This window comes from Enhydra lutris, unplaced genomic scaffold (assembly GCF_002288905.1).
Source record: "Enhydra lutris kenyoni isolate GAN:26980312 unplaced genomic scaffold, ASM228890v2 scaffoldscaffold1, whole genome shotgun sequence".
Classification (NCBI taxonomy): Eukaryota; Metazoa; Chordata; class Mammalia; order Carnivora; family Mustelidae; genus Enhydra; species Enhydra lutris.
Genome location: NW_019154085.1, coordinates 96,100,043 through 96,114,517, shown reverse-complemented (window position 1 = coordinate 96,114,517; position 14,475 = coordinate 96,100,043). Strand labels below are relative to the sequence as shown.

At 36.6% G+C, this 14,475-nt stretch overlaps 1 protein-coding gene across 2 annotated transcripts in view; it reads left to right on the top strand.

The window, feature by feature from the left end:
* Nucleotides 1-14,475, top strand: part of LOC111161039 (RAB3 GTPase activating protein catalytic subunit 1) — a 114,686-nt gene that overhangs the window by 30,031 nt on the left and 70,180 nt on the right. For both annotated transcript variants that reach the window (XM_022524613.1, XM_022524531.1), the window contains exon 5: nt 2,097-2,175. In XM_022524613.1, the coding sequence (XP_022380321.1) occupies nt 2,097-2,175 (79 nt within the window). The remainder of the gene's footprint in view (nt 1-2,096; nt 2,176-14,475) is intronic.

Here is a 14,475-nt window from a genome sequence, read left to right as displayed (position 1 = left end):
TGTGTGTTAGTTTTTCGGGCAATTGATGATATTATGCTAAGTGAAATAAGAGAAAGACAGATATTGTATGATATCTCTTATATGTAGAATCTAAAAAAAAAAAAATGAAAACAAAACTCATCAGACTTACATTTATGAGAATAGATTGGTGGTTCCCAGAGGTGGAGGTTGAGGGGTGGGCAACATGGATGAAAGAGGTCAAAGTACACATTTACAGTTATAAAACAAATAAGTCACCGGGATATAATTAATGTCCAGCATGGTAACTATAGTTAATCGTACTGTATCATATATGTGAAAGTTGCTCAGAGATTAAGTTGTAAAAGTTCTTATGACAAGGAAATTTTTGTTGTTAACTGGTGACAGATGTTGACTAGACTTACGGTGATCATTTTGCAGTGTATACAATTAATGAGTTGTTATGATGTTGTATACCTGACAGTAATATAATGTTAAATGTCAGTTATATTTCAATTGAAAAAATAAATTGAGGAAAAAAGTTTTTCTGCTTAAAACAGATTATCATTTGTAAGTGTAGGCCTGAAATATTTGTACCTTTTCTTGTATAGGAATAAAATTATATAACCTTTTGTATTATATGCATTCTTTTTAGAAACAATAAAGTAGTTAGCATATATATTCAGATTCATAAACTAGGACAGATAACATTGACCATCTATACACATATATAAGACAATTATACACTAAATAAAATAATTACACCAAAATATGAATATGTGTACTTCAGGAGTAAGTAGATGAGGGAAATATATGCAACTGATGGGAAGTCTGATAATAGCCCAGAGATTGCCAGGTCCTACATTCTGCTGACTAATGAACTGTTAAAAGTAGAGAAATCTTGAGGGCTGTTAATTTGAGGGAAGATCATACATCAAGGAAAAGCTGTTATAATGACTAGGCTTAGAATCAGTTTTTCTAAGGTAAACTCGTATAGGGGACTGTGGTATGAGAGAAGATGAATGGATTTGGGTTACTTAAGTCATTATTATTGCATGTGTATATGTATTGTGCAGTTTTAATTTGGTTGTGATTAAAGCTATACCTAATGATAGAAGTTACAAGTAAATCATCAACTCATTTAATTTGGAGATACATATTTAAAATTATACTATCAGATGTCAAAAGTTTTGAGCACTGATCTTTTATTTTGTTGGGTTGCTCATTGCTTCAGTTAAAGCATCATCATGAGTGTTCTCCTATTTATTCTTTTTGAAAATTAAGAAAATATTTATTTCCTAAGAAATTATGGCTATACAATAAAAGGAAATATTTTTATGAACAAATATTCTTTATACTTTGAATTTATTATGAATTTATGCATAACTAAGGATCATTTATGTCACTGTCTTATTATAAATGGCAATACAAGTGCTTAAAGATGCATGGGTAAAAAGTGGGAACCTGGTTAGTGTTTTTTTTTTAATTTTTGTTTTCTGTTTTTTAAGATTTTATTTATTTGATATTTGATAGAGAGAGACACAGTGAGAGAGGGAACACAAGCAGGGGGAGTGGGAGAGGGAGAAGCACGCTTCCAGCTGAGCAGGGAGCCCAGTATGGGGCTCCGTCCTAGGCTCCGTCCTAGGATGACCTGAGCCGAAGGCAGATACTTAACGACTGAGATATCCTTGTTTAGTGGTTATAAGAAGCCCTTCTGTAAATGGCCAGAGGCTAGCAAAGACTAGCCATAGGAGATGATAAAGTGTTGACAGGATTCTAAGTAAAATTTTGAAGAAAAGTAGGGACAAGGGCAGACCAAGAAGAACAGATAAAATGTGGCTTTGTAGGAAGGATGAGGAAATGTTTGAGTCATGACTTAGAAAAAAGGAAAATATACATGTAGGAATAATACTTTTTGTTTTTAGAGGCTGGCTTTTTTGAAATAAGACAGTGGGAAAGAGACATCTCTCTCACCCCAAATCGTAGAGCAAGTCCTAGATATAAATCCTTGAGCAATTGCAAAACTACATGGACTAGCAAGATATGTTACATAATGTGATTTTTTTTTTCAGTCATTGTTATAAAATTTTGTCTTAGAGTGAACATACTAATTTTTTCATTATTAAATGTTTTTGTAGATGTTATTCCACAATCTATGCAAGATTTGTTGTGTATGAATAATGACTTTCCTCCAAGAGCACATTGCCTGGTAAGATGGTAGGTATACTTTTACTCAGGTAACTTTTAGTATGTGGTTTGGGGTGACCCCAACATCTCCCCCAGGCTCAGTGATTTGCTAGGAAGATGCACAAAACTCAGCATATGGGTACACTTACTATGATTTATTACAACGAAATCTGCAAACAGAATTAGCACAGGGAAAAGGTGGCTGAGGCAAAGTTTGGAGGAATTCGTGTTTGAGTTCTTTCCTAATGGAGTCACACAGAACATACTTAATTTCCTTAGCAACAAGTTGTGACAACACCTATGAGATGTTTTCTATCAGGGAAGCTTGTTAGAGGCTCAGCTCTTAGGGTTTATATTTGGGGGCTGGCACCCTTTGACTGGTACATAACAAAATTTCAGACTCCCAGAAGGGGAGCAGGTGTTTAGCATAAACCACATTGTTTGTACAAACAGATTAAGCACAGTAACTCTTATTGGAGAGTTTTTTGAGAACACTCTCAAAATCCAAATTCCTAGAAGCCTGCTGAAGGTCAGCCTTGCATGCAGGCCATTCTTTTTTTTTTTTTAAGATTTTATTTATTTATTTGACAGACAGAGATCACAAGTAGGCAGAGAGGCAGGCAGAGAGAGAGGGGGAAGCAGGCTTATCACTGATTAGAGAGCCTGATATGGGGCTCGATCCCAGGACCCTGGGATCATGACCTGAGCCGAAGGCAGAGGCTTTAACTCATTGAGCCACCCAGGCACCTCTCACTTATATCTTAATTATAAATGTGATAAGTTAATATAAGAGGTACATCACACTTAAAAGGGCATTCTCTTATTTTGGTAGGGGTGGTGTTGAAGCATACCACCACCAAAATGTCTCAAGTGTGAATGTGTGATCAAGAAAGACCTAGTTAAAATAAATTTATATACTGGTTTTACATTAGTGTGTTGGTGTGAGTTGGTCTTTTAATTTCTTTTTTAAATAAGATTTATTTATATATTGAGAGAGAGAGAGAATGGATATGCAAGTGGGGGGAGAGGCAGAGGGAGAGGGAGAATCCTCAAGCAGACTCCATAGTAGGCAATAAACCCAATGCCCCTGAGATCATGACCTGAGCTGAAATCAGGAGTCGGATGCTTAACCAACTGAGCCACCCAAGCACCCCTTGATTTTTTATTAAAGAATTTTTAAGAAAGGAAAAAATGATAATTTTGCTTCTTTTCTCTTCATGCTAGTGTGATTACTATAACAAGTAGACTGTAGCACACTAAAGAAAACTAATTGCAGATGCAGATAAACTGGATATTGTTTCATAAGTATGCCTGTCATTTTAGTGTGATCTTTTAGTAACTGTGAACTTAAACAACTTAAACAAATATAAGAGAATTTAGTACATTGCCATTAATTTAATCCATCCAGATTCTCTTCTGATCTTTTAAAATGTGAATATATACATTTAAAATGAAAGAATACCTCAGAAGGCAGCACGATTCATAGAACATGACTTTGTATGTATTCATTCACTCAGCATTAATTGAATACCTACTATTTGGCCAGACACTGAATTAAACACACTTAGGTTTAATTTCTAGCTCAATACTTATTGTCAACTTTGGGAAAATTACTTAATTTCTCTGAGATGGTAAAGACAGAATAATAAATAATAGGTACCTTTCAGAGTAACTGCGAGGATTTAGTAAAACAATGGTACATATTATGTTTACCAGACTCTGAGTGCTGTTACATAATTTCTGTTCAGCTATTTTTTTTAAAGTTTCTAAATAGACATGAATTTTGAGGGAACATTATGTAACCCATTACAGTCTTACATCTAGCTCCCCCAATTCATGTCCATTCCACAGATAAAACATATTCATTCTTTTCAGCTTTTTGGTATTTATTTCCTAAAACCGGGTTTGACACATAGTCCATAGTTTAAAAACATTTGTTGAATAAATAAGCAAAACCTTTCTATGTATTAATGAAGTACTTGTTAGTGATATATTTCTTCATATTAATGAAAATCACTTGTTAGTAGTTTTTTTTAACCTTTACATTTACTAAAAAATTTTTTTATTTCAAAAATTAGCATATAGGGGCACCTGGGTGGCTCAGTGGGTTAAAGCCTCTGCTTTCGGCTCAGGTCAGATCCCAGGGTCCTGGGATCGGGCCCCGCATAGGGCTCCCTGCTCAGCAGGGATCCTGCTTTCCTTCCTCTCTTTCTGCCTGCCTCTCTGCCTACTTGTGATCTCCGTCTGTCAAATAAATTAAAAAAAAAAAAAATTAGCATATAGTAAAATTGACTTTTTTTTTTAAATGAATAGTTCATTGACCTTCAACACATATGTATAGATTTTTAAAAACTACTACTGTAATCAGGATATACAACAAAGTGTAACCTCCTAAAAAAACTCTTCTTTCCATTATTATTTCTGGCAATTAATGATATATTTTTAGTTTTGAGAGCTTTGTCTTTTCAAGAATGTCATAGAGATAGAATCATATAGTAACTGTTTGAGACTAGTTTCTTTCCATGTAATGCAATGCTTTCAAGATCCTTTTAAGTAATTCTGTATCAGTAGCTTATTCCTTTTTATTGCTGAGTAGTATTCTCTTGTAAGGGTATACCACAGTTTGTTTATTCATTCACTTGTTGAAGGATATTAAGGCTGTTTCTAGGTTTGGGCATTTATGATTAGAGCTGTTACAAATATATGTGCACAGATTTTTGTGTGAAAGTACATTTTTAGTTCACTGGGCTAAGATTGGGTTGAGATTGCTAGTTATATGGTAAGTGTTTATTTTTAACTTTATAAAAATTGGCCAAAACATATAATTGCAACTGCATCAAAATATAAAGCTTCTGCACAATGAAGGAAACAGCAAACTAAAAGGCAACCTACTGATTGGGAAAGATATTTTCAAATGATCTATCCCACAAAGGGTTAATATCCAAAATATATTAAAGAACTGATACAACTGAACACCCAAAAATCAGCCCAATTTAAAAATGGGCAAGCATGAACAGACATTTCTTCAAAAAAGACATCCAGATGGCCAAACAGACATGTGAAAATATGCTCAACATCACTCATCATCAAGGAGATGAAGATCAAAATTACAATGAGATACCACCTCACAACTGTCAGAATGGCTGAAGTCAAAAACACAAGAGACCATAAGTGTTGATGAGAATGTGGAGAAAAAGGACCCCTCTTGCACTGTTGGTAGGAATGCAGACTGGTGTAGCCATTGGGGCAAACAGTATGGAGGTTCCTCAGAAAGTTGAAAATAAAACTACCCTATAATCCAGTCATCACACTACTGCATATTTACCCCCAAAATATGAAAACACTTACTCAGAGGAATACGTGGATCCCTGTGTTTATATAGCAGCATTATTTGCAAGAGCCGGGATAAGAAAGCAGTAAGTGTGTCCGAGGATAGATGAATGGATAAAGAAGATGTGTGTGTGCACACACATGCACACAGACACAGTGGAATATTACTCAACCGTAAGAAGAATGAAATCTTGCCATTTGCAACATCATGGATGGAGCTAGAGCTGGTGAAATAAGTCATAAAGACAAATATCACATGACTTCATTCGTATAGAATTTAATAAACAAAACAAATGAACGAAAGAAAAAAAAAGGTAAACCAAGAAACAAAATTATAGAGAACAAACTGATGGGAAGGTGGGTGGGGTGATGGATGAAATAGGTGATGGGAATTCAGGAGTTCATGTGTCATAATGAGCCCTGGGTGAAGTATGGAATTGTTGAGTCACTATATTGTACACCTGAAACTAGTGTAACATTGTATGTTAACTATACTGGAATTAAAAACAATTAAAAAAAAAAAAAAGAAAAAGAAATGACCAAACTGATTTCCTGAGTGACTGAACATTTTGCATTTCCACCAGCAATGTATGAAAGTTCCATTTGCTCTTTGTACTCATCAGCATTTGCTGCCAGTATTTTTTATTTTAGCCATTGTAATAGGTGTGTTGTCCTGTCAATTTATTAATTTTTTGCTTTATGGGTCATGTTTCAGTGCCTTGTCTAAGAACTCTTTGCACCACATCCCAGAGTTTTCTCCTATGTTTTAAAAATAAACTGAAAAAAATTTTTTTGGTTTATTTTACATTTATAGAAAGTTTCAAAGATAGTGCAGTGTGTTTTGGTATATCCTCACCCAGCTCTTCCTACTGTTAGCAGCTTATATTACCATGATAGTATGTCAAAACAGAAACCAACATTGGTCCCTTGTTATTAGCTTAACTTTAATTAGTTTTTCCACTAAAGTCCATTTTCTGGTTTAGGATCCAGGCATTTAGTCATCATGTCTTTTTAGTTTGTCTCAGGTCTTTGAAAGTGTCTCAGTCTTTCCTTATTTTTCATCTCAACAGTTTTGAGGAGGTTGAGTCAGGTATTTTGTAGAATGTCCTTTAGTTTGTCTCTGTTTTGCTTTTGATAACGGTTGGGGTTGTGGGATTTTGGAAAGAATATCATTGAGATGAATTGCCTTTTCATCACATATCAGAAGGTCATGTTATTAACATGACTTATTCACTAGTGATGTTAACTTTGATCCTATGGCCATTCTGTGTTTTATTCTAAAAGTTTTACATTTTGTATGTAGATCTATAATCTATTTCAAGTTAATTTTTTGTATAAGTGTTTTGGGTCACGGTTCTTTTTTTGCAAATAAATGTTCAGTTTTCCACTATCATTTGTTGAAAAGAGCTTCCTTTTTCCATTGACTGACTTTTATGCCTTTGTCAAAAATCATTTGGCCATATTTGTGTGGGTATATATCTGGATGTTCTTGGTTTCTGTAGTTTTAAGTCTTTAATTTAGGTGGTGTGATTCGTCCAACTCTTACTTCTCCTTTTCTCACTTGTTTTGATTTTTCTAGCTCCTTTGTTTTTCCATTTACATTTTAGAATTGGTTTATTTATATCTACAAAAAGTCCTGCTGGGGTGCCTGGGTGGCTCAGTCGTTAAGCATCTGCCTTTAGCCCAGGTCATGATCCCAGAGTCCTCGGATCTAGCCCTGCATTGGGTTCCCTGCTCAGCAGGGAGCCTGCTTCTCCCTCTCCCACTGTACCTGCTTGTATTCCTTCTCCTGCTGTGTCTCTGTCAAATAACTAAATAAAATCTTAAAAAAAAAAAAGTCCTGCTGGAATTTTGATTGTAATTGCCTTAAATCTCTAGACAGTTTAGGGAGAACTGATATCTTTGCTATGCAGTCTTTCATTTTATGAACATGGTCTCTCAAGTTAGTTACATCTTCTTTGATTTCTTTTATTAGTGTCTTACTGTTTTCAGCATGTTAATCCTGTATATGTTTTATCAGATTTTTTTCTCCAGATTTTTATTTAAATTCCAGTCAGTTGATATATAGTGTAATGTTAGTTTCAGGAGTAGAATTTAGTGATTCATCACTTACATACAACACCCATTGCTCATCACAACAAGTGCTCACCTTAATACCCCTTATCCTCTTAACCCATACCCTTGCCCACTTCCTCTCCAGCAATCCTAACATTGTTCTCTATGGTTGAGTCTGTTCCGTGGTTTTCTTCTCTCCTTTTCCCCTCCTCCCCCTATGTTCATCTTTTTCCTTTATTAATTTGGAATGTGGAATTTATTAAATTCCACATATGAGTGAAATCATGTGGTATTTGCCTTTCTCTGACAGACTGTACTTAGCACAATACACTGTAGCTCCATCTAAGTCATTGCAAATGTCAAGATTTCATTCCTTTTTATGGCTGAGTAATATTCCTGTGTATGTGTGTTTATACCCTATAACTTCTTTTTAAAAAATATTTGGCAGGCAGGCAGGCAGAGGGAAAGGGAGAAGCAGGCACCCTGCTGAGCAAGGGGCCTGATACAGGACTTGATCCCAGAACCCTGGGAACTTGACCTAAGCCGAAGACAGATGCTTAACTGACTGAGCCACCAGATGCCCCTATACCACAACTTCTTTATCCATTCATCAGTCAGTGGACATTTTGGGCTCTGTCCATAATTTGCCTATTGTTGATAATGCTGCTATAAACACATAGGTGCATGTATCCCTTTGAATTGGGTAAATACCTAGTAGTGTAGTTGTTGGATTATAGTGTAGTTCTGTTTTTAACTTTTTGAGGAACCTCCATACTGTTTTCCAGAGTGACTGTATCAGTTTGCATTCCTGCCAATAGTGTAAGTGAGTTCCTTTTTCTCTATATCCTCACCAACATCTGTTCTTTTGTGTGCTGTTTATTTTAGCTGTTTGTACAGGTATGAGATTATATCTCATTGTAGTTTTGATTTGTATTTCCCTGATGATGAGTGATGTTGAATATCTTTTCATGTATCTGTTAAGACAGTTGTATGCCTTCTTTGGAAAAATGTCTATCCATGTCCTCTGCCCATTTCTTTCCTTTTTTTTTTTTTTTAATGTAGGAATTGGATGTCAGATTTTTTTTTTTTAAGATTTTTATTTATTTGAGAGAGAGAGCGAGAGAGAGCACAAGCAGGGGGAGCAGCAGAGGGAGAAGCAGGCTTCCCGCCAAGCAGGAAATCCAGATGTGGAGCTCTCTCCCAGGACCCTGGGATCATGACTTGAGCCGAAGGCAGATGCATAACCAACTGAGCCACCCAGGCATCCCTCTTTTGTCCATTTCTTAAGAAATTATTTAGTTTTGGGTGTTGAGTTCAAGAAGTTCTTTATAGATTATGAATACTAGCCCTTTATCACATGTCATTTGCAATTTCTTCTCTAATTCTGAAGGTTGCCTTTTAGTTTTGTTGATGGTTTCCTTCACTGTGCATAATCTTTCATTTGATGAAGTCTCTTTTTGCTTTTTGTTTCATTTTTGCTTTTGTTTCCTGTCTCTCAGGAGACATATCTATGAAAATGTTGCTACTGCCGATGTCAAAGAGGTTGCTGCCTATGTTCTCTAGGATTTTGATGGTTTCCTGTTTCACGTTAGGTCCTTTATCCATTTTGAATTTATCCTTATGTATGGTGTATAATGTGGTCAGTTTCGTTCTTCTGCATATTGCTGACCAGTTTTCCCAACACCATTTATGGTGGGAAGAGTCTGTCTTCTTTTCATTGGATATCCTTTCTTCCATTGTCGAAGATGAGTTGACTGTATAGTTGTTGAGTCTGTTTTGGGGTTTTCTGTTCTATTCCATTGATCTGTGTGTCTATTTTTTTTTTTTTTTTAAGATTTATTTATTTGACACAGAGAGAGACAGTGAGAGAGGGAACACAAGCAGGGGGAGTGGGAGAGGGAAAAGCAGGCTTCCCACTGAGCAGGGAACCCGATGGGGGCTTGATCCCAGGACACTGGGATCATGACCCAAACCAAAGGTAGGTGCTTAACAACTGAGCCACCCAGGTGCCCCCTATGTGTCTATTTTTGTGCCAGTACCATACTCTCTTGATTACTACAACTTTGTAATATAACCTGAAGTCTGGAATTGTGATGCCACCAGCTTTGCTTTTCTTTTTCAAGATTGTTTTGGCTTTTTGGGGTCTGTTAGGATTTTTAGGATTCTTTGTTCTATGAAACAATGGACTGGTCTATGGAAAATGCTGGTGGTATTTTGATAGTGATTGCGTCAACTCTGTAGATTGCATTGGGTGGTAATAGACACTTTAACAATGATTTTTCTTCCAATCTCCATGAGCATGGAATGTTTTTCCATTTCTTTGTGTCCTCTGATTTCTGTCATAAGTGTTTCCTTGTTGAATTTCTGCTTAGATGATCTGTCCATTGATGTAAGTGAGGTATTAAAGTTCCCTCCTATATTATGGTATTATTATCAATGAGTTCCTTTATGTTTACTAATGGTTATATGTATTTGGGTACTCCCACCTTGGCATATTTACACTCGTTAGATCTTGTTGGATTGTCCCCTTTATTATTATATAGTCTTCATCTCTTGTTACAGTCTTACTTAAAATCTAGTTTGTCTGATATGACTACTCTGTCTTTCTTTTGATGTCTGTTATCATGATAAATTGTTCTCTGTCCTTTCACTTTCAATCTACCAGTGTCATTAGGTCTATAATGAATCTCTTGTAGGCAGTGTTTAGATGGATCTTTTTTTTTTTTTTTTATCCATTCTGATATCCTAAGTGTTTTGATTGGAGCATTTAGTCCATTTACATTCGGAGTAATTATTGAGAGATGTGAATTTAGTGCCATTTTATTGCTTGTTGTTTCTAGAGATTTTCTGTTCCTTTCTAGTGTTTGTTGCTTTTGGTCTTTCCCACTCAAAGAGTTCCCTTTAATATTTCTTTCTGGGCTGGTTTAGTGATCAAAAACTCCTTTAGTTTTTGTTTATTTTGGAAACTATCTTTTTTTCTATTCTGAATGACAGCCTTGCTTGGATAGAGTATTCTTGGTTGCGTATTTCTCCCGTTCAGCACATTGAGTATATCATGCCAGACCATTCTGGACTGCCAGTGTCTCTGGAAAGATGTGCTGCTAACCTTATTTGTCTTCCCTTGTAAGTTAGGGACTTGTTTTTGTCCTGCTGCTTTTAGGATTTTTTCTTTATATTTTGCAAATTTAGCTATGGTATTTCTTGGTGTTGGCCTGCCTTTGTTGATTTTGTTGGGAGTTCTCTGTGACTCCTGGATTTGAACATCTGTTTCCTTCCTCAGATTAGGGAGGTTTTCAGCTATCATTTTCTCCAATAAACCTTTTGATACCTTTTCCCTCTCTTTTTCCCTTTCTTCTTTATCATACCTGTGATATGAATGTCATTATGCTTTATGGAGCCATTGAGTTCCCTAAATCTACATTTGTGATTTAATATTTGTCTTTCCCTCTTCTTCTCACCTTTATTATTTTCCATAATTGTATCTATCTGTTGTCACTTATTCATTCCTCTGATGTTTCCATCCTTGTGTTCATTACATCCAGTTGGTTTTGAATCTTGGTTTTCGCTTTTTTCATTTCAGCCTGACTAGTTTTTAGGTCTTTTATGTCTGTAGTGAGGGACTCCTTGTTGTCTTCTATGCTTTTCTCAAGCCCAGCTAGTATCCTTACGATTGTTCCTTTAAATTCTGGATGAGGCGTATTACTTATATCTGTTTAGATTAGATCCTGATGATGACCTTTTCCTGTTCTTTCTTTTGGGCTGAATTCCTCTGTCTTGGCATTTTGTCAAGGTCTCTATCTTCTGTGTGTTAGGAAAGCCTGTTATGTTTCCTGCTTCTGAGAGTTAGGGGTTTATGAAGAAGAGGTCACGTACTGTTCCAGGCCTGGTGGCTTCAGGAAGTGTCTCCCTTGTGTGCCATGTGGACATTGCCGCTGTATTTTGATTGCTCTTTCCCTCAGGTCAGTCCTCTGCAGAGTTTCTTGTTGCCTGAGGAGGAGTGTTTGGATCTTTGCCAGAGTGTGGTGAATTTTAACTAGGTGTGCTCTTGTCTACTTGTTAAAAGAGACCTGGTAGTATTTCCACTGAAGCTGGAGCTTTGCACAATTCTATGATCAGTAGACATGGTGCTTGTGGGGGGTTTGTGCTGGTCTCCTGGGGAGTTTATTTATTTGAGAGAGCAAGCGAGTGAGCAAGAAAGCACAAGCATGGGGAGTAGCAGAGGGAGCGGGAGAAGTTGGGCTCGATCCTGGGACCCCGAGATCCTGACCTGAGCTAAAGGCAGATGCTTAACTGACTGAGCCACCCTGGGTCCCCTGTTTCTTGCCTTTTTAAACTGGCTAGGACTTTCATTAAAATATTGAATGGGGGGCAGTGAGAGTGGACATTTTGCCTTGTTCTGATCTCAAAGGGAAAACATTTAGTCCTTTACCACTAGCTGTGCTGTTAGCTGCAGATTTATCGTGGATGCTCTTTATCAGGTTGAAAAAATTCCCTTCTATTCCTAGTTTGTTGAGTTTTTATCATGAATGAATGCTCAATTTTGTCAAATGCCTTTTCTGTGTAAATTGATACGATTTTTGGATTTCTGAGTACCTTTGTCTTCCCAAGATAAACCCCACGTTTTGTGGTATAATTTGTATTTGTACATATATATAGCCAGATTTGATAATGCTGTTATTTTATTGAGGACTGTAGTACCTATATTCATGAGGAATATTGGCTCTAGTTCTTCTAAACAGTAGTTCCTACCCATTGTCTGCCTCCTTCTGCAGTTTCAGTTTCCATGGTTTCAGTTCCAAGGTCAACTGCGGTCCAGAAAGAAATGGTCTTGTGTTGTATCAGAAGGTCAGTAGTAGCCTAGTGCTATACCACAATGCCTGTGTCATTCACTTCACTTGATCTAACCATGTAGACTTTTTATCATCTCACATCACAAGAAGGATGATTACAATAAGATGTTCTGAGAGAACATTCATAGAACTTTTATTGCAGTATGTTATAATTGTTCTGTTTTATTTTGTTACTGTTATTAATTTCTTACTGTGCCTAGTGTATATCTTAAACTTCATTGTATGTGTGTATAGGAAAAAGCAGCGTATGTAAGGTTTGGTACTATCTGTGGTTTCAGGCACATGTCTTGGCAGATGTCCCTGGAAGTCTTGGCACATGTCCTCCACTAAGAAATGGAGTACTGTACGTTATCTTGATATCAGGGAAATACTGGCCTTATAATGTGAATTGGGAAGCATTTTGTTCTGTTTTCTGGCAGAGATGATGTAAAATTGGTGTTATCTTTTTTAAATGTTTGGTGAAATTTGCCACTAAAATTATCAGGGTCTGGAGTTTTCATTTCATTGAAGTAGTAATCTCTTATAGGTGGATGTTAAATAGAAGTCCTAGTTCCAGTTCCTTGCGTGTACACCCATGTCCCTGAGGAGCCATTCAAAATAATACAACCTCTGTACTGATTTGGGTTGATGCAATGTCCATGTGCAATGCTTGAATCTATCTAAAGGATATAGAAGAGAGCTGGTCTGTGGAGAGATTGGTGACATTGTTGAACGGATAGGCAGCTTCTTATTCCTGGTGCTTTGTTAGCAAGGACGGTAGATGATAATAACCTGAGTGATAAGCTTATGGAATCATAGTTTCCAGATCTCACTTTATTTATATTTACTGAGGCTGGGATAATTTTGGACATAGCCCATCTGGATACATGCCAGAAACCACCTCCCCTGGGCTTGGTATACCTTATCAATCTCAGAGTTACATAATTCACATTATCACTGCTGGGTTAAGGTACATGGTGTTTGCACACATAAACAAACTTTTCTTTTACAATTCTTAGTTTTTTTAATCTATCAGCAAGGTCAGTTTTGCACACATCTCTGTGAGTCACATTTATAGGCTTTTAGCAGCTAAAAGGCTTATCCTATAAAATCACAATCCCTAGTTCTTAGCTATTAGGGCCTATAACCTAGAGTTGATAATCTCCCTGGGTTTCTTCAGAGTCACCTTATGTACTCACTTCTGGCTTTCAGTTCCCTCTTTGTTTCTGTTACCCTTGTTATCTCCTTTTTTTCCTTTGAAGTTCACCTATGTATCTAAAAAAATATTGTTAGATTTTATAAAGTGTTTTGGTTTGTTTTGGCGGGGAGGTCTATGTCAGTCTGCCATGTTGCTTCCATTTTTTAAAAAATTTGATCTTTCTTAAAGATTAGAAGGCCAGCAATCAGACTTTCAATAATTATTTGATAATTAACCATATTAAAGGCATATGTGTTTTCTTTTATCCATCAAACATTATTTTTAAACATTTACTGGGAGCGAGATACTGAGATACCAAGGATAAAATATGATCCCTGGTTCAGTAAACTTTGGGATTAGTAGGGGGCTAGATAAGGGAACAGTGGCAGCAGTATTGATAAATGCTCTCATGGAAGACAGCACAGGGCTTGATACTCACAGGAGTTACCTTTTTTTTTTTTTTTAAGATTTTATTTATTTATTTGACAGATCACAAGTAGGCAGAGAGGCAGGCAGAGAGAGAGGGGGAAGCAGGCTCCCCATTCAGCAGAGAACCTGAAGCGGGGCTAGATCCAAGGACCCTGAGATCATGACCTGAACGAAAGGCAGAGGCATAACCCACTGAGCCACCCAGCCGCCCCATGAAGTGTCTCTTTTTAATATAGATTAAGTCAGGAAATTGTTTTCGCAGGAGGTATTACCTCACTTGAATCTTGAGAGACAAGTGAGAATAAGCCAGGTGAAGTTAGATAAAAAGATACTCAAGGCAGAACAAGAGCATTAGTGAAGATGTTAATGCTTAAATTAGGAATTTTAAACATGCAGGTAGTTTGTTTGTTAAGCCTGGAGTGTAGCAACAGAGGGTTGAGAATGACAATAGATGAGAGGGTATCTGTATATTTTGGGCCTAATATGAAG